General features: G+C 37.3%; 1 protein-coding gene across 1 annotated transcript in view; it reads right to left on the bottom strand.

Annotated features, from left to right (window-relative positions):
• LOC132560386 (microtubule-actin cross-linking factor 1, isoforms 1/2/3/4/5-like) overlaps positions 1-20,268 on the bottom strand; it is a 187,727-nt gene that overhangs the window by 26,196 nt on the left and 141,263 nt on the right. The window contains exons 33-60 of the mRNA XM_060225057.1: positions 14,073-14,219; positions 13,536-13,691; positions 12,747-12,929; positions 12,489-12,572; positions 11,028-12,338; positions 10,449-10,572; positions 10,145-10,297; positions 9,694-9,929; positions 9,401-9,530; positions 8,995-9,194; positions 8,214-8,546; positions 7,634-7,796; positions 7,098-7,264; positions 6,360-6,689; positions 5,885-6,035; positions 5,614-5,783; positions 5,184-5,396; positions 4,774-4,887; positions 4,501-4,614; positions 4,069-4,281; positions 3,717-3,878; positions 3,051-3,548; positions 2,396-2,704; positions 1,931-2,137; positions 1,549-1,668; positions 881-1,207; positions 468-674; positions 200-319 (exon numbers count right to left, since the gene is read on the bottom strand). Of these exons, the coding sequence (XP_060081040.1) occupies positions 200-319; positions 468-674; positions 881-1,207; positions 1,549-1,668; positions 1,931-2,137; positions 2,396-2,704; positions 3,051-3,548; positions 3,717-3,878; positions 4,069-4,281; positions 4,501-4,614; positions 4,774-4,887; positions 5,184-5,396; positions 5,614-5,783; positions 5,885-6,035; positions 6,360-6,689; positions 7,098-7,264; positions 7,634-7,796; positions 8,214-8,546; positions 8,995-9,194; positions 9,401-9,530; positions 9,694-9,929; positions 10,145-10,297; positions 10,449-10,572; positions 11,028-12,338; positions 12,489-12,572; positions 12,747-12,929; positions 13,536-13,691; positions 14,073-14,219 (6,642 nt within the window). The remainder of the gene's footprint in view (positions 1-199; positions 320-467; positions 675-880; positions 1,208-1,548; positions 1,669-1,930; positions 2,138-2,395; positions 2,705-3,050; positions 3,549-3,716; positions 3,879-4,068; positions 4,282-4,500; positions 4,615-4,773; positions 4,888-5,183; positions 5,397-5,613; positions 5,784-5,884; positions 6,036-6,359; positions 6,690-7,097; positions 7,265-7,633; positions 7,797-8,213; positions 8,547-8,994; positions 9,195-9,400; positions 9,531-9,693; positions 9,930-10,144; positions 10,298-10,448; positions 10,573-11,027; positions 12,339-12,488; positions 12,573-12,746; positions 12,930-13,535; positions 13,692-14,072; positions 14,220-20,268) is intronic.

Below are 20,268 nucleotides of genomic sequence, written 5' to 3'. Positions count from 1 at the left end.
TCAGTAATAACATATCAAAATATCACAGCCTATGTTATGAGGAACTGCTCTTTGATCAACAGAACAAAAAAATATTTACAAATAACATTTCAACAGCAATTTGTGTGATAGGAAGAGTCAATTTACTTGTGTTTTTTTTTGTTTTGTTCCCCTATTCCCTTTATACAGCTACACTGACTAGACCAGATGCTTCCCCTACCTTGTTTTCAGACATTTGTTCTCGGATCTTTTCTGGGTGAGCAGAGATGGCTTCGGCATGCTGTACTTGTTCTGAAGTGGATGTTAGATTTTCCAACATATCCTCCAGTTTGTCTGTGAACTGTGGAGATAGAAAAATATTGTTAAATAAGATTTGAGAAGGTTTTCATTTCCTTCCAATAAGTTAGGTTTTAACTGAAATCTTCACTTCACTTTTAATGAATTATAAGATGCTTTAGTTCAATCTAATACATCTCCTCACAGCTTACCTCAGCTGATTGTTGTAAAGCTTCATCAATTGACATCGATCTCTCTTTGATGGAGTTGCGAATGTTATCCAGGCGCTTGTTGTCATCATCTAGAATAGCCTGAACTTTGACCCCATCACTGTCTGCACAAAGCTTGAGAAGGGCATTTCCTGTTTTGTTCAGTCTATCAATGACTGGCTTGTGGTCTTGCACATCTTGTTTCAGCACCTGGACAGTAATATCATTGTAGAACTATAGTTACTACTGTTTGTGAATCATGTATTCAGTGACATCTGTATCAGTAAGATTTTATAAAATCATGACAGAAATATTTTTACACAACAAAGGTGACAACCATGAAACTCAAAGCCATTACTTTTGTGTTTGTGACCATATATGTTGATTTTTCTGCTCTTTAGCATCAGATAACTAACCTTGATGCGGTCCTGCTGTTTCTTGACCTCATCAACATCAATGGACATGACCTCGAGCTCGCGAAGTGCAGGCTCTGCTTCACTAAACCAGTTGAGCAGATCCTGGTGGGTGGCGGTGAAATGTTTGGCTAATGGCTGAGCTTGTTCCAACAAGCTAAGTCTATCTGTACCCAGCTTTGTAATGGTATCCACTGCCTGTTTGAGTGTTTCCACTCTCTCTCGTAGTCTTGGGTCATCCTCCAGTGAGCTCTCCCGCAGGAGTTTCCTCCCCCTGGTAATGAGATCGCGTGCTTTGCCTTTCTGACTCGTGATGTCATCATTGATTGCCTTGGAGACAGAAGTTTAGAGAAATTATTTTTTTTATTGATTTTAATATTTACAAATTTCCTTTATCATATCAATGTCCAAGGTGAAAAAGGAAATTATTTACTTTCAAAATGAACTAGATGGTTAAAAAAAGGTTATTTTCCAGAATTAAAAGAATACATAATTGAACTTTCCACAATTAAATATATGAACAGTAAAATTGGGTTTAATATATTAGTAAGATTACACGAACAACTTGGTATCACATCAAATGACATGATCACATGATATGTTGACATGGTCACATGATATGATCACATGATCACATGATATGATAACATGATCACATGACTTGATCCTACCTTCTGCTCTGCCACCTGTGAAGCTAGAGTGTCTGGATCACTACTAACTGGAGCAGCATTTACAATCTTTTTGCCTTGATCCTCAAACCATTCCAGCAGATCATTCATGTCTCCAACAATCTGTCAACAAAACAGTTTACCATTAAACACAACATCATTGTAGGCCATGATCAGTAAACAAGACTTTTGCCAGGTATGTTACCTGTTATATAATACTGAATGTTATGACTGATAAAAGGGGCTACAATCTTTTAGGGAGCAACAAAACAAATTATATAAAAATGAAAAAATCACTTTGCTGCCAAACGAAACGCATAAAAAATCTCTTCTCAACTATTAAAAGGAATTGAATTTTCAAAAATGGGTTTTTATATTTACTCACCGCTGATGACCGTTGTTTTGAGGAGTGGAGTTTCTGTGATCGTTTCTGTACTTGTTCATTGACTGCTTCAAAGCGCTTTAGATCCTTGTTCATCATATCCTCGACCTTTAATCCTGCATCACCAGGTGCAAGTTCAGCGAGCTGATTACCATCATTACTGAGCACTTCCAAAGTAGGTTGGATTTCCAGTAGTTGATCAATGAAGGCCTGAGTGAGACAAAAGACACAACAGGTCAATAAGTTTTAAATATGACCATTGCGACTATTCATAAGAAATAAATCTTTTCCAAGAACTATGAAGTCAGAAAAGAAATTCAGAATCATAATATTACAGTGTATATTATAAAAGATAATATCAGATCTACTGTTTAAATGTTCTTCAAAATCAATTTTTCTTCTTTTGTCTCCCTTATCTATCGTAGAATCACAGATACAACGTAAGAGTCATAAATAGCCTTGACCTACCTGTACTTGGTCCTCTGCCTCTGGGCCAGTTGCCTCTTTAGCTCGGAGCTTGGGTTCGATCTTTACAACCCAGTCGATGAACTTGGCATGTGCCTCATTAAAGTTGGTTGCCATCGGCAATGCCTCCTCCATTTGCTCAGCAGAATCTGTGACCTTATTTTTCAGTTCCATGTATCGACCTTGTATGTCATCAATTTTCTTTTGAATGGCCTTGACCTCATTTGGTTTACAGTTGTTCTGCAAGTCTTTGCCACGAGCAGCCAAGAGTCGTACTTGATCATCACGATTCTGGATCTCCTTCTCCATGTCCTTTATATATATCATCATAGGTTTAATTATTCCTCAATATTCAACTGGTGTTACACATATGACAAGTTCAGGTACACATTTTTTCTGATGAATATGGATTGCTAGGGTTTTCCTAATCCTTAGATGTTGCTTATAATTTTATGTAGTATATAAACAGCTGTTCATTAAAAAATGTTTAACATATATTTCAATATCTTAGAATATTTACCTAGAAACCGAATCCAAAGCAAACACTTTCAATAGAGAATTAAATATGATGTAAAAGTTTAAAGGGAACTTTTAATAAGCGACTGACAGTGACCAACAGATGTTTTACTTTTAAGGCAACATAAAAGGATTGACTCACCTGTAGAGATGACACGATGTTCTCGATGCCTTCTGTATCCATGGCAGACGGTTCCAGTGAAGCAAATTTCTTCTCCATGGAGTCTAGCCAGGAAGCAAGTGGATCCTGGGTTTCCTGGAACTCCTTCGCAAGGACGACAACTTGTTCCAGAGTGTCAAGTCGATTGCCAGCATTGTGTTTGAGTGTATCATAACGTTGCTGGAGTTGGGCGATTTGATTCTGGATGCCTTTCTGTTCCCGAGGATCAACATTCTTCTGAAGGTTGGTACCTACTTGTTTAGCAGACTTGACACTTGGTTCTCTGTCATCCAGCATTTTCAACAGGAATTTCTGTTCCTGGAGCTGAGCCTTGATTACCTTATAGTCTGGGGATGGACACTTCTGATTGGCTACCATCTCTTCTGTCTCCTTCAGCCAACTCAGGAGTGATTCAAGAGCATCGTTGAACTTTCCAGCTTGCATGAGCGCATTGTCTAGACTACGTTCACGCTCAGACACCTGAAATCAGGATTACAGATTCTGTTATACATGTACTTTATTAAATCATCCAACTCTACAATGGAGTTATTGATCAGTATATATTTCTATACATTTTTATGTACAAAAAAAAGTTAAGGCTACTTATCAATTAGAATGCTTTTTGTGACAACATTAATATCAGCTGACCTTTTCACCAAGTTCTGACCACTTGTCAGTCAGTATTTCCAGGTCGGCCTCCAGACCACTGGTGCTCACTCCTGGTGCTGCAGACTGAATGAGCTCCTGGGTACCTGCTAACACACCATCCACTCTCTTTTGTTGGGGCTCTAACACAGACTTCTGGAACATCTGTACAAAAGAAAAAACTCTGCTGAACAACATCCAACAACTGTTAGCAGTAAAACCAATAAAAACCTCAAGCTCTGACCTTAATTTTAAAAAAATCCAAGCACACAGATATGAAACAACTTGTTTATATATCTATTTCGATAAAACATTAATTCATCAGAATTAATGACACAAAGTACAACATTCTGACCTTGAGCTCCTCCTGTTGTTTTTTGATAGCCTTAAGGTCAGTCCCAATTGGTTCATGCATATCTAACTCAGCTGCTGCACGATCTAAACTTGTGCGTGTCCGTCGTAAGTTGTCGTTGACAGCTTCAATCTTATTGGCTACAGCATCCACCTCATCTTCACGTTGTTTTGCGCGATCTTTCAGACCATCAAGCTGTTTCTGGATGGATTTAAGCTGGTAAACAAAACAAAGTATTAAGTAAGATAGGCTTTAGACAAGGCTTATCAGACACACAGGGAACTCCTTTTTACTGATCTGCACAATTTATCAATATCAAACGCCTACAGATACCAAAAATACACTTCCAGGGAGAATAAGGTTTATGAAGTCACCTTCCTTAACCTATAACAATAATTTAATCAATATTATACATGAATATCCTGAGTTACTCACTGGTGAACCTCCGACACCTGAATCAGTGATGTAGCCTAAATCCTCCAGGTTCTTTTTCTGTTTTTCCAGGTTTTCAAATTTGTCTTTCATCTCTCCAAGTTTTGATAAGAATTCCTGCATCAAATGAAATGTTGCAAAATCAGAAGTAGAAAAAAATCATCCTTTTAGAAACAAAAAGGATTGGCAAGATCACATGTTAGTTTGTATATTTCAACTTTACTGTAAACATTTTTAAAAATAATGGATCTTTTTTAAATAGTTATCTCCCTTTACCTCCATGTCCCTGTGTTGGCCTGTGAGAGCAGACTCATCACGACTGATAGGTTCCAGACTGGCAAAGAATGTTTCACTAGCAGATAGCTCTGCTGCAGCCTTCTGAATCTCATCCTGAGGATATCAAACACAAGAGAATATACCAAAGACCATAATAACATATGACTGATGATGACTAATGTAACAGAATGATGTGAAGTTGTATATATACAATCTGTGAAGACTATAAACTGGGTCACAGAATTTATTTATATTGTTGATATAACTACATCTTGAAATATCTTAACTTGCATATTTCTGTCAAAAGGTGGTAAATTTAATGAAGAAAACTTATAAATGCTTTTCCAGGAATAGAATATTTTCCTGACCTACCTGGTACTCTGACATCACTTGTAACCCTAAGGACCTACCTGGTACTCTGACACCACTTGTGACCCTGCCTCCAAATCAGACAGCAGTGATGCGATCTCATTCTGAAGTCCCTCATGTCTGTCCTTCACCTTCTCCAGGTCCTCCATCAGTGGCCGTGTGGCAGATTTGTCATTGTCGAGGTTGAACCCATCCAACAAGGCCTCAACGTAATCCAACTGAGGTGTCATTAGTTCCACATCCTCCTGCATGGCCTAAAGGGAGGTAATCAACAGTATACAAAAATGTACTTGTAAAACAAATTAAGTCACTAGTATACTCTGTTAAGTATACACTGTTAATCACCAGTATATTAAAAGTAAACTCTACCAATTAATGAATATTTACAAAGAACATTACGTATAAAAAGGTTTCTTTCTCCCTATCACACAAGCCTCACAGTGTCCAATTCCTGACTGTGAGTTTACACACCTTGATCTTGTCGACATGTTTGGGGTCACGTGCTGAGCTACCCTGTTTGTTATGAGCCTCCAGTCTGTCCTCACTCTTCTGAATGGAGGATTCAACATCCCTGAGATTGTCCTGAAACTCGTCCAGTTTCTGTGTCAGATCCTCTAGTTCAGCAACACGAGCATCAACACCTGAATAAAACAATTCACACATTTGTAAAATCACGAAAAATTTACATCGTAAAAATTTCAAACAAAAGATAAATTTGTGTTTGACGTATTACATCACTTACCTTGCCCAAGGTTTCTCCATCGCTGGTTCACATCTCCAAGGTTCTTTAACACATGGTCCTGGTCAGCATCCACTACACTGATCAGAGCCTGGCCTTCCTTGTTGATGATATCATGGTCATGTGTTTTCTTTAATATGTCAGCTTGGAGGTTCTATTGTGAAAAAGTAATCCATGACAACATACATGAATTTCTGTCTCCTTTAAACATAAAGTTATAGGATATTTAAAATATCCTGGAATATTTTCACACAACTTGTCTTTGTACTTAATTTAATTCATAAGGATATTCTGACAGACAGCATTCTGTATTGTATGAGAGAGCTAAGACAACCTGGGCATCCTTCAATATCTTGACAATGCAATTCCTCTGATAACGTTTTTTCGCAGCCTTCAGTATCTTGGCAAGTTTACTACTAGTGTAACTAACCTTGGTATCCTTTGATTTCTTTACGAGGCTGTCTCTAGGATAACTTACCTGGGCGTCCTTCAGTTTCTTGGCGAGCCCATCCCTGTCCAGGTTATCAGACGAAGTGTCCTTCAGACGGTCTTCCTTCATCTGCAACCATAGCAACATGTTATCCATCTGGTCCTGGAATGTCTGGGCATGCTTCAAACTTGCATCTATTTGTTGACTTCTGACATTTGCCAGTTTGTTCATCTCTTCCCAATCAGCTTTGATGGCCTCAATACGATCAGCTAGTTCATCAGCATGTTCTGATGGAGTGTATGTAGCCAGGAGTTGCTGGGCTTTCTTCAGAATATCCCTGTACTCTGGGGCATGTTCCGATATATCCTTGGCAGTAAGCTTTAAACAAAAACACAGAATTAACATTTAAACTGGCTTACAATACATGTCGTATATTGATAATCAGAAAGTTAATGCCTAAAGTAAAGGCCTCCTACATGACTTTCCTATGATGTACCTGATGTGACGTACAATGTGCAGGTTATGTGTGATTCCTGAAAACTTTCCTATTTGTATGTAACGATGTGCAGGTTATGTGTGATTCCTGAGAAACTTTCCTATTTGTATTTAACAATGTAAAATTTAAAGACATCTCTCCAACAAAACCACTTGGGACTCTCTATCTTATATAAAGTTATGTAAATTTTTTTTTTTCAATTTGAAATTTGACTTACTTCTATCTTCAGATTTTTATTGGAATTAAGTTCTTGCAATCTTTAACATAACCACAAGGAAGATTGGCCTTACCGTCTGCTGAAGGGCTTGTTCCTTCAGTATTCCATCACTGCCAGAGATCGGCGGCTGCTCTTTCAGCCTCTCTTTGGTGTCGGCCAACCAGTCAATCATGTTGGTACATGCTGCCTGGAAATGTTGACCCTCCTGACTTGCCTGTTCTACTTCCAGTTTCTTACCAGCTATAAAAACATTTTCGTATACATCCATTTACCTCAAGGTCATATAAGCATCTTACAATATTTCTGTCAACATAACCAATTTGTGGTGTTGTTCATCTCTTCTTGTTCATCACATACACCGAATGACAAGTCTAATTCAACACATCAACATTAATCCCAATCACAGATAGTATTCAGTTAAACAAGTAAAGTCATGAGACAAATTTCATGTATCATAAACAGTATAAACAGATTTAATCTCATTATATAAACTCTCTATTGTTACACTTGTCTTCTAAGAAAGTTGGAACTTAAATAAGACAAAAGCATTCAAAAGGTTATAATCTCCACCACTGTCATGGCTGAACTGACTTGTAAGCCGTTGTTTACCTAGTTTCTTCTCCAGCTCCTGGAGTGGTTTTTCTACAGCAGCAAGCTTGTTTTTCAGCTCTGCCTTTGTACCAGGGTCCTTGGTGTTTTCTGCCACTTTCTTGGACAGTTCCTTTGCCTTCTCTATCATGGGTTTCTGTTGGACAACCTCTGCCTCCAGGGACTGTGAGGAGACAATCATCATCTTTATGGCAAGTTCACATACATACATATGTAAATGCTTGTTCTTGCATATTTATTATCGATAATGGTTTTACTATATTACAGGAAAAACCATAATTTTATAATTTAAATCCTACATACATACATACATACATACATACATATGTAAATGCTTGTTCTTGCATATTTATTATCGATAATGGTTTAACTATATTACAGGAAAAACCATAATTTTATGCTTAAATTTTCTGGCATATATTGGATATATTAACCACATGACCATGACCTTAATGTGATAAGACATTATAAGTACAGTTATATCTGATATTTCTATAGAATTTTCAGTAGAATATGAACAGCGATTTCATTTTGGTGTAACGTAAATCATATTTGACTAAGAAGTAAATTTTGGTGTTACCTGTAAGAAGTCCATCTTTGCTCTGTGTTCCATAGGACTGACAGCTCCAGGCTCGACTTTCTCAAGTCTTGTGGAGAAATCAGCGATCCAGTCACCCACAGTCTGTAGAGTGAGGTCAAGTTCACCACTTAACCCCTCAACAGCTGTCAGGCTCTGGGCGCGATCCCGTAGTCGAGTCCCAATACGATCCCAGCCCTTACTGATAACATCCATTTTCTGACTGATGTGAGAGGAGTCTTTGCCGTCCGGCTCACACTTGTCCAGTATAGAGTGTCCAGACCTGATAAACGTCTCGTACAGGGGCTCCTGGCCATGGATCTCTTCCTGCAGCAACTGTCAGTATAGAAAGGTTCAAGTGTTTACAGAGTGCATCATTGTTTCTGTATTGTGCTACAGCCCACTGAGTTGTTATCATCCTTACTAATAATATGTTATCAAGTCCAATGTAATCTCATTTATGTCTCCATTCCAAATTTCATTCAAAGGAGATTATTACAACCATACCATCCAGCCTGCAAATTTAGCCCTCCTTGAAACAATTTGGAATTGTCAGAAAAATTGAAGCAACTTTTAAAATTCAAATCAGCAATGCCCGCCCAATAATCAGCCAATCATTGACTGCTAAGTTGTACTCAATATCAAGCTTTATTTGTGTGTTAACAGACTAAAATAGCTTTAAGTTGCCACTCCTTACATGGAACATGTCTTAATTAGATGGCTAATACTTTAGTATTTCCTACTTCATGTTAACCTTCTTATTTAACCTTGACCTCACACTGACCTTGACCTGTTGTTGTTGGTTCTGTATGAGGGCTGGGCTGGTTGCCACAGGACCTAGGACACCAACCATCTTCTCCTTCTGTGCGACCCACTTCTGGAGGTGTACACCAGCATCCTTGAAAGCACGAAGGTCAGTAACCATGTCATCCAGCGACTTCCTTCGCTGTTCAGACTCAACTTTCAGATCCAACCATTTGTCCTCTGTAACATGAAGTGAATTCAAATTGACACCTTGTTCTGAGGCATTTTCTACAACTTCAGAATCAACTACCAATAACTTAAATATTATATCAAAACAATCTAATAAATACCAAGAATTAATATGTTAAATCAGATGGAAACTGCCAGATTAATATGCAACTGAATAAAACATGTTTGCAGTAGTTTGACAGAGTAATGTCCCTTACCTAGCTCAGCAAGTTGTTGCTGTACAACATCTGTACCCGGGATGCCTTTCTTGGTTTTCATTAAGTCTTGGGCCTTGGAGCGGATTTCCTCCACGAGTCCTTCCTTATCAAGAAGCTCCTTGTGGAATTCCTATCACATACCAAATATATTAACCAAAAGCTTTTCAAAACTCTTTCAAAAGCAGCTACATTTAACTATATCTACTGTAAATCAGAAATTTTTTTTCAATCTGTTTTTTTTCTGTACAAGAAAAAAAACCTTTTCCATAAAATGTTTCAAACATTTCCCATACCTCATGGTCCTTCAGTTGTTTCTTGGCCTCTCTTTCACTTGTGGGCAGTGGTGCTGCCAAATGGACATCGAGGTCCTTGAGGTCAACCCAGGTCATAAGGTCATTGAGATTCTGAAGGAAGGTTTTCATACTGTCGAGCATGGTCTGTAGCTCATGGTGACGGTCTGCAAGGCGTTCGCCCAGTAGATCATACCTCTGATTTATGTCGACCAGCTCCTGTTGAATCTCTGTTAGATCTGTAAAAGATTTACACTTACCATGTATCTCAAAATCTTCACTCACAAAATTATCAAAAAGTCTATAATTACCATGGATACAAGTTTCTTGCGAATTTCCCTCAAATAGGTTCCAAATAAAAAATTCCCCAATCATTGGTTCTCTGTAATAGGTCACCTGTAATAAGTCTTGATTGTACATCATTTTTAGTTGACTATATAAGCAGAAAACTTACCTTCAACCAGCAGGTTATCAGAGGAGCTCTTTTTGCTGCTGATTCCAGACTCACTGGACATAGGGCTAAGCATTGTTGTTGGAGATGGGGGTGGGAACGTTGGTGAAGGACTTCGCAGACGAGGAGACATCAGACTTGGCAATCGACGACCACCTGTTAAATATAAAGAAATGCCATATTTTGTTCTATTGACATATCTCAAGATATGTATAAAAATACTGAACATATTTACCAGCCTACTATGTAACATTGTTATCTTTATACATCATGCACCAACAAAAACTTCAGAGGGGAGACAACTCACGCATGATTTTCCTGAAGGGACTACTTGGTCTCTGGTCAGCATTTTGAAGGGCATCAAAGGCACAGCCAAGGTCATTGGCTTCATCAATTGTGTCTGCATAGTCCTGGTAGTTTTGTAGCATGGGCTGGAATGTAAAATAACCAAATGTTAGATGTGATTTACGGAGAACTCAACACATCAAACTCTAAAACAATCTAGTGACATAAAATGGAACTGTTTTAAAATGTCTATAAACACTATTGATTTAATGTACACAGAAACAATAGCCATGGTAGTAAACTATCACATAAATACTGTCTAGGTTTGGTTTAATGTGTACTACACAACGACCAATAAAGAACAAAATTTAATTACACACGTGACTGTACAGATGCATTTGAAGTCCTGAATTAAGTAAAATGAAGAAATTATGGAAAGACTCTTGCTACTTGGTTGATTTCAAGAAAGATTAAACGAGAAGAAAATATCTTAGCAATATTGGACTAACAATTAGTGATCAGCTGATCGTTTTGTCATCAGTCCTACATGCCGATGTCACAGTAAGCCACCTATTTCCCACTTATTAGCTGTAATGCTTACCTGAAGCTCCTCTATCTGGACACCTGCCACTTCCACATCTACTGCTACTGGCTCAAAGGCATCCACCTTACCCTCCATGGTAGTCAGCCAGTCCACAACTGCCTTCTTCATGTTGCTGTACTCATCCGACTGTCTCTCCTTCTCCAATGCCTCTTGTTCACGCTCAGATAGCAGTTCATTAAAGTCTTCCCATTGCCGATAGAGTTCTGATAGTTTGTCCTTCAGTTCACTGACTTCTCCTGTACGTTGATCTTCAACAAGAGCCTGTCCCAGCTGCTTCAATTCCTCCACAATTTCTTCCTTCCTCTTTCTCTCGATAGTCATACCATCCACTTTGTCTTTCATTTCATCTCCAGATTTTTTGTTCCAGTCTTTGTCCTCTAAATTTTTTATCTTTGAGTCCAGCCAGACATTGCAGTGTTCCAGTGTGTCCTGGAAATGTCCAAGAGTTTCTGAGATTTCTTCGATGTCCTTGGCTCGTGCCTTACACTTAGATTGGACACCTCCAAATCTGTTTGAGAGGTCTCCAAGTTTAGACTCCAGTGATTTTGCCATGTCCAGCTCACATGTTTTGATCAGCTCGTTGGCCTCATGTTTCACAGAATCTAAGCTTGGCTTATGATTTTCCACATCAGCACTTATTGTTTTAAGCTCCTGGTATTGTTCGCTCAATCTGTCTCTCATAAGACTGACTGGCTTTTGTGTGGTCAGTGTTTTGTCCGTATCACGTAACCATGACAACAAGTTGTCCAGAGCATCTTCAACATCCTGGGATTTGGTTAACGTCATCTGTAGGCTGTTAGACCTTTCATTGACTTCACCCAACACTTCCTTATGTCGACCAGAGATATCGTCTACGATATCCTCTAGCTTGTGTATGTGGTCTCTGTCAACAGCCAGGTCCTTCAGCATATCAATCAAATCATGTGACGCCTTTTTCAAATCTTCTAACTGTACGCCGTGTGCTATAGCATCACTGCTTGCTGAACGCATCAATCCAAGTTGTTGTCGTAATATTTCTGGGTCTGTGGTAGCAGACTCTTGTTTAGATGTGGATAGTTTTTCCTCGATATCTGTTAGCCATGTTAAAAGTTTAAACGTGCTCTCATTGAAACTTCGTTGTTTGGTTGACAGAGATCGAATTTTTTCACCAAACAGGGCACATCTGGACTTCAGTTCATCATAATGAGTGGTTGCTGCTTTCAATTTATCACCTACTTGTTCAGCTTCCATGCCCTCCATTCCAAGCCAGCTGAGGCGATTGGTCTTCCTGCGATTGGCCTTGAAGGCATCAACCTCTAGTTTGTGAAGCTGAAAGAAATTAAGGTATTAATTAACTCAACTGTAATAGTCATTATTTAACATTATAATCAAAGTTGAATTAGGCTTTTAAAATATATTCTCCATTTGTGTTGTCATAAATGTCTATCATAAACTGTGTGTCAGATATGCGATACAAACCTTGGCCTCTTCCATGTATTTCTGGACAGCCATTGACATAAACCTGAGGTCTGCCTGGTGTGAGATGATGTCATCCATCATACCCTGTCATAGAAACAAAGTCATGATTTAAATATTGGTTAAAGTGTTAGAAAGTTCAAAATAACTAGGTGTGATACACAGTAATCATAACAAATTCAATTCAAGAAGAAAGTGTCTGTGTAATCATCTGGGTATTGATAAGGTCTGTACAACTGATATCAATGGTATCTCTCTTACCTTCTGTTGTTCCTCAATTTGATTCAAACGGTCGAGATTGGTGACCTCTTTCTGGTGTTTGGTCAGTTCAGTTTTAGTATCATTCAGCCAGTCATTGAACTTTGACAGCTCCTCCTCAAATTTCGTGACTTCATTAGCTGCAGTATTCAAATGTTTCACTCTTGCATCTGCAGTTTTCTGGACCTACAAGCATTTAAGATAAAAACTTTCAGTAGGATTCAGTTGTCAATTGCTTAATATTTTCATCGTTATACATGAAATGTTATTTTCAAAAAACGATCATAATATCAACATTTATATTCTATCATAATCTGTTTCATACTTTTTTAATTATCAATAAGTGAACATTATCATCTCTATCCTGTCTCTAATGATCCCGATGAGTCAACACATAAGTTCTTACACAAAATCAGGGGGTGGGCTTATCATAGAACCCCAGAGGGCCTTCACATAGATTCTTACACAAAATAAGGAGGGTGGGTTTATCCCAGAACCCAAGGAGGGCAACATCTTACTTCTTACTCAGAATCAGGGACGGGCTTATTAAAGAATAATGGAACTGTAACGGTCTGTATTTTCCTGAACAGCAACATATATATTTTGAGGGTGAGAGCCCTGGTTTATTACCAGGCATGGGCTTATTGCCAAATATATACTAACTATGACCATCAGAAATATCTCTACCAAATATAATAATCTGGAAATAGACTAATATCCTGATTAAAGGTGTCAAAATTTTCATTAAATATCAAAAGTCCGAACTAATTGACGTCAAAGACAGTGACAGACCTTGCCAAATGTCGACTTGAGACTGGTTGCTAATTGTTGGACTTCGGTGACCTGTTCGGGAGTCAGCTCTTCCTGGTGGTTCTCCAGGAGCTGTTCTGTCTGGTATACAAGGGAAAGTATCGGCTGTTGATGTTTCTGGATGTCATCATGAAGAGTCTGGAAGGGGAGACAACCAAATTTACTGACAAATGCTTTGAAATATCAGTGATATTCAAGAGATCCATCCTGTGAAAGTTTTAACAAAAACCTTTTATGTACTAACAATATTGGTACCTAGTACATAACGTAATACTTTTCCTTCCACATACATCATAATCATCAAGAAAATGAGCAGTTTTAACGATAGAAAACTAATATCCTGGAGATTAACACAATATTGGCAAGGAAAAAACTGAATGGTGACTATATATACTTCAGTAACATAGATAAAACAATATTACACTCCTTAAAGTCATGTTTGGTATCTAACATATGTATATCATAGCTTCACACTCCTTTGTTTTTGAGGAAGATTTTATGCTAATGTGCTGTACAAACCTTCTGGGCATCTAACTGTCCCTGAACTTTGTTGGCATCATCACTGATTGGCTGATCGTCTCTAAGCAACTGTTCTACGTCTGAGAGCCAGTTCAGTTCGTTGTTCAGATCTTGAGCGAGTTTGTCATAGGAGTCAACTAACCTTCCCTGTTGGAAATACATATCACATGAGTTATAGAACGCTGAGAAACATTGCTGATTATAGCATTTCTATATAACAAGTTAGGTAATGATAAAAATGTAACTCAAGTGAACACAGCATCAATAATCTACAGGCAACCAAAAGCAGAACTTAGCACAGAAATAAGTTTAAAACTAAAATCTCAGCAAAGCTACTCTAACAGAAATAATGAAAATCAGAATAGGAATGGCATTTGAAACAAAATGATTTTGTCAAATTTTGATTTGCAGATAATGTCAGTGGCAACTTAGCATACAATAATTAACACATTAGATGCAAAGTGATTGGCTACAACGTTTTCCCATACAGCAATACCATATATGGTGCATCATACAACATCCTACACATTATTGACCAAGTCATGTGGCAGGCATTCAAACAAAGTCAATTTACAACAGTATTATGCAACCCTACATCAGTCAAGTGGTAAATTTGGCATCTACTGTGGCAGGGCAAGGCAATGGGGGTTCTTTTCAAAAATGCAAAAAAAAAAAAAAAATTGGAAGGTGATGGTTAGGTAATAGATTAGAACATTTCTCAATAACAGAATAAACAGAAAAAATCTTACAAGATGCAGATAAATTATCAAACAATATTCATTCAAAAAGTATTCAAACATCAATATAGTATTGATGATTATATACTCATCCATACCCAATAAATCTGGCATTCATAATCAAATATATGGCTCGTGACAGTCACATGACACGTATTCACGGTACACCAAAGGACGTGCGAAACATGACAGCGACAAAACATAACATGCACATCAAAACAAGAAGACAGGACAAATAACATGTACAAAGACGAAATTGAGATTCACAAAAGGACAGAAGAACAGAAAAATGTGATGCATGTTAATATTAACAGAGGAGCAGGCATTCCTATGATATGGTAAGTGTGGAGGGGGGTGAAAGGAACAGCTGACAGGCACAGGCAGGCAGGCGTCACATTGTCTACCACCATGCCAAGGCAATACCCACTGAAATAAAAAGAATGCGATTTCACTTAAGCATTGTACTGATCTGCAAATCAAAGCTTCTTGACATTGTTGAAAAGTGAAATAAAGCAAATAAAAAAAATGAAAATATCTTTTCCTTTAAAAGTGATATAAATAAGGTAGATTCTTTGGGAATGTGAAAAGTAGCATCTTATATAATGCAAAAAAGGAAGGAAAGAGCTTAAGCAAAGGGGAGAACTAATATACAAACTGAATTATACCATTTCAGTTTTGTGATGAAAATAAAAATTACTGATAAAGAAATTTATATCAAAATATTTTTTTCATATCAGTTAAATATTAATTCTGTGTTGGTAGATGATCCACCAACATCATGTAAAATAATTTATTAAATATTAAATTGAAAATTGGAAAAAGTGGATACATATATTAATATTGTAGGACATAATACAACTGTAGAAAGAGCACTGGCTCATTGTTATATTATCTCAGAACAATAGGAGTCAGTATTTAACTCATGCAAAAGGTCAAGGGTCAGTGTGTAAAATTGACAATTCTGTTAGATCCACTCTCAGATTAAATCATTTTGTAAATTCATTAATAAAATTAATCCATTAAAAAAGAAAGTGATTAATCGAGTATATAACCAATTAATGTCAATCAGCTGATCACAACATTCTTATTAATTAAAAAATATTAAGATTTTTAACTTGTATTTCACTTATACTAAGTTTTAATGTCATTTATTGGTAAGTATGATCTTTCATTCTAAAAACTAAAAATTTGTTACAGAATTATATTTCATGCAAATTAAAGATTTCATCAAATAATTTATTTTCTGTTTTTGTTTTTTGAAACCATATTCATGAAATATCGAGCAGGAACATAGACTGACATTAAAACTAGTAAAGTTTTCTTTTTTCCAAATTAGACACTGTTTTTTCATCTTCAAAGCACAGCAATTTCTGGTTAGTTATAGAGAAATTGTGAACAGGCAATTCAAAATATAATTTCAAGCTAAAGAAATTTTTTTGACAAACCAATGACCAATACTAAATTTTCTTTTCTATGTTAAATGTTGATTGTGCATGGTCTTACCATCACTTTTGAATTACCCTTTCAGCTCAACTTTCTAACCATTTATTTTGAATCTCAAAAGAAATGAATGAGCTGATATTTCCATTAATTAATTAAATGAAATCTAGTATATCAGACCAGAAGTCTATCAATGTAAAACTATTTTTGAATCTGCAGGTAACTGAGATAATTTAGAATACATTTATTTCTGTGCTAATTTTTTTTGTTCATGTCAATTAAATTGAATTGGTTTGATTGAAATTATCAGCTCATCTAAATACAGCCCTCTTCACCCCTCCACAAAGGTTTTCTGATTATAGATTGAAGAACATCATGCTGTAGTTTAGATTAATCTCTAACACAGCAAGCTCTCTAACAAAATCAATCCATTTTCTGTTATTCAACACTTGCTACAAAACACTGAATTCTTATATTCAATAATTATTTAATTTGATGTTAAAAACAAAGGAAGCTTGCTCATCTTAAACAAAATAAGTCTAATCATTACTGAATCACATTTTAGACAAATGGATTTTGATTTTGGTTAGAGGGTATCCTGTGATCTAAACAGGTGAAAACACCTGTAACAGACAGTAATCAGTGACAAATGCACTAACACTTACAATCTCAACTTTACATGGATATTCCCAGACATTCTCACAGAACAATATACATGAATAACCTTGACTTTCGTTTGAAACATTCCACTATAATGATCTCCACACTCAATCAACTCAGTATGTAATTAATTCTGAAACTCTTGGTGAGACTATCAGTAAACCCTCATAACAGTTTTCTATCTAAAACAAATGTTCAAGACAAAGATAAAAAAAAAATTTCAAATTTTTAGCATCAACAAACATACTTACTTACAAATTCAAAATTTCCTAATTTCCCTCACTATTTTTTAAACAAATAATCAATTTTGGTATTAAATCATCTTTATACATAAATATCTTCTAATCTATTTATAGACAAGATATAGTCAGTAAGGAAAAGCATGGTTGGTAATGACATCATTCAATTTGGAATATATTTAGTAAGCAGGCATATATTAAGGTTAATTACAGACAATAATTAACAAACAGAAAAAGAATGCTGTATATTGTTATTGAATGGGAAAAACAATTTCCCCAGCCATGCAAATACATTGTAGTTTTTGTCTATCGTGAAATTGTAAGTTACTGATAATTGTTTGGTAAGAATAAGGTCTAATAGTCCCATGCTTAGTCCTTACATAGCTATTGTCATTTCTCACAGAAACATGCTTCAGGAAGTTTCTAATATGCAAATTAGATCAATTTCAGTCCCCTAGGAAATTACATGTACAGTGTGTACTTTGAAAGGCCAATCAAAACTTGTGGGAACTGAAGCAATCTTATATGCATATGGACCTATGTTCAGTGTACTTTCTTTTTCCATATATTTAACACATGATTGATTAAATATCAACAAAAACACACACATTTCATGCACAGCATCAGTTTTGGTACTGTGTGTTGAACAAAGAGTTTGGTGAGTTAGAAAATTAAATCTATGGTAATCTTCAAACTACATATTGTATAAATATAGGTCATTTGAAACATGCCTTTCTAAGGATTTTACATATAGACATTCTCACATTGCACTTAATCAATGACATAGCATAAAGGCAACTCTTTAGAAATGCTAAAATTTGAAATTTCGATTTTTTGAAATTAATTATTTGAAGAACAGTCCAAAACATTTTAAAAATTTAAAAGACATTGTCAGATTACTTGAAATGGAGAATGCCAATGTTAACAGATAGGTTTTCATGACAGTCAGGATTTCATAGTCTAAATCTCATTAGTTGAATACAAACTAGAAGTGAGGCAGTCCAAATGGTAACAAAACAGATGTTCTTAATCAGGCGTTGCATGGCAGTTATAGATGTTGTCATTCAGGTTCACATTTCATGGCAAAACAAGAGGCAAGGAACTCTCGGCATGATCAGAAGGCAGGCTACACATGCAGGAGACAATGTTCCTACCTTCCGTAGACCTGCCATAGCTGGCTTCACTCTGACCTCTTCTATGACCTTGACTTCATGTTGCCATGGTATTTCAGTGACCTGTGGTGTGGTTGGTGTTGAAGGATTAGAGTTCTTTTCACCTCCACTTTCATCCTGATTGATTTCATTCTCATCAACCAACTCTTCTGTTTCCAGGTCATCTTTCCTGGTTGGTGTGATTGAGCCTGTGTCACACTCATCCTCGGACTTGCTATTTTTATCTGTGTTATCATTCCTCTGAGATGCCGTGTCCTTCTTATGTTTAGCATTTACAATCATCTGTCGGATCATTTCCGAGGTCAGTGGCATCATCCATGTGTGTGGGTCTTTTCTGTCGGTGCTTGACGAATCAGTTGTTAAATCAGATGAGCTACTGTTTCTTGAACGACTTCCCATTGAGAACGGACGGGTGAGCACTGGGCCATATGCATTCTCAGCCAGGTGTCGATACCGTACTGATTCCATTGTATGCAAACCAGAGGCAGCCATGATGTTCTGGCTGTTGTTGCTTTCTCGTAGCCCCTCTCGTGGACTATTACTGATGATGAGACCTGCGGCAATAGCCTCATTAAAATTGTAAACCTGATTATTCACCAAATTCACATACACATTTTTGATTTGCTCGATGGTCTTCCTATCGATGGCAGTCTGCAGCGTGACAACAATTCCATTCTGTGTGAGATCTCGTATCTCTAAACACATTGGCGTGATGATCTCCATGTCAATCATTTCCTTTAGTGTGTGTTCTTTCCCTGTGCCTGGATCCACAAACTGGCAGTTCTTATCACTGTATAGTCCCTGGTTCACAGCACTGTAGAGGGTCAGACCCTTGGGACTCAGGATGAATCCCTTTTCAACAGCATCACTCAGGGATATACATTCCCCTGTTTGGGGATTTTTGAATTCACCCGTGCTCATGTCAATCATTCCGAGACTAGCGGCACGTTTTAAAGTGATTGGCTGAATTGTGTCTGGATCAATAACAGAAGAATTGGCACGGTGTAAAACCCCAGACGAAAATGCGTCTTGCAGTTTGGCTTTACCTTTATTTTGTTCATTAGTAAGAATTTCTTCCACATAGATTTCCACTGAGCTCTTTGGCTGGGGAGCTTCCAACATGGCCTCTATAATCAAACTTAGTTCCATGGCTTCCTTGAGTGACATCGACGTATGATGGACGGTATCATGGTAGCAACCTTTTACTGGGTCCACCACTCGCAGGCTGATGGCTTCCTGTAGTGTTAGGAGCTCTCTAGTCCGCGGGTCTACAATCTCCCTTGCCCGCATGTTGACGAGGTTATTCTGGACAGCGTCCTGGAGCGTGAGTGGTTGACCAGTGATAAGGTCGTCCATAAGTCCAGTGCTAGGATTGAGCATGCCCTTCTTTAATATACGATGCAGCGTACCAAGACGATATGTTCCCTGCTCATCTTTGACAACTTGTAATAAGGAATCCAATGACGATGACATATTTTTAGCAGCTTTGATGACCTCACTTCCTCTTGCTAACTTTTCCATACAAGATTTCTTTTGTTTTCCAGGATCCAACATGTCTGTGTCATCAAGGTTTACCTCCATTTTTTCTGTCAGTAAACCTCCCTGAAGAGCCTCGTTAAAGGTAATACCAGGTCTGGAATTTCTCTTTGAACTCTCCTTACTGGCATCAAGCAGCCCCACTTCTAATGCCAATTTGAGGGAAAGATTCTGGTTAGTTACTCTGTCGTGGAATGTTACACCAGAGACATCTATCAGTCCTTGGTTGACAGCCTCTGTCAGAGGTACAGGAATATCGCCGTCAGACATACGAAAATTACCCGTTTCCGCATCTAAACAATTTTTACGAATTGCTTCACCAAAGCTGATAGCATCTGTATTGTGGTCCATTGTGTCCAGCATCTCATCATTTTCTAACATATCAATGCCAGAACTATCACTGGAATGTTTG

The sequence above is a fragment of the Ylistrum balloti genome, unplaced genomic scaffold, assembly GCF_031769215.1.
Source record: "Ylistrum balloti isolate Yb309-2 unplaced genomic scaffold, AGI_CSIRO_Ybal_v1 Utg369668, whole genome shotgun sequence".
Classification (NCBI taxonomy): Eukaryota; Metazoa; Mollusca; class Bivalvia; order Pectinida; family Pectinidae; genus Ylistrum; species Ylistrum balloti.
The sequence above is the reverse complement of the archived record's forward strand: the minus strand, read 5'-3'. Positions and strand labels throughout refer to the sequence as shown.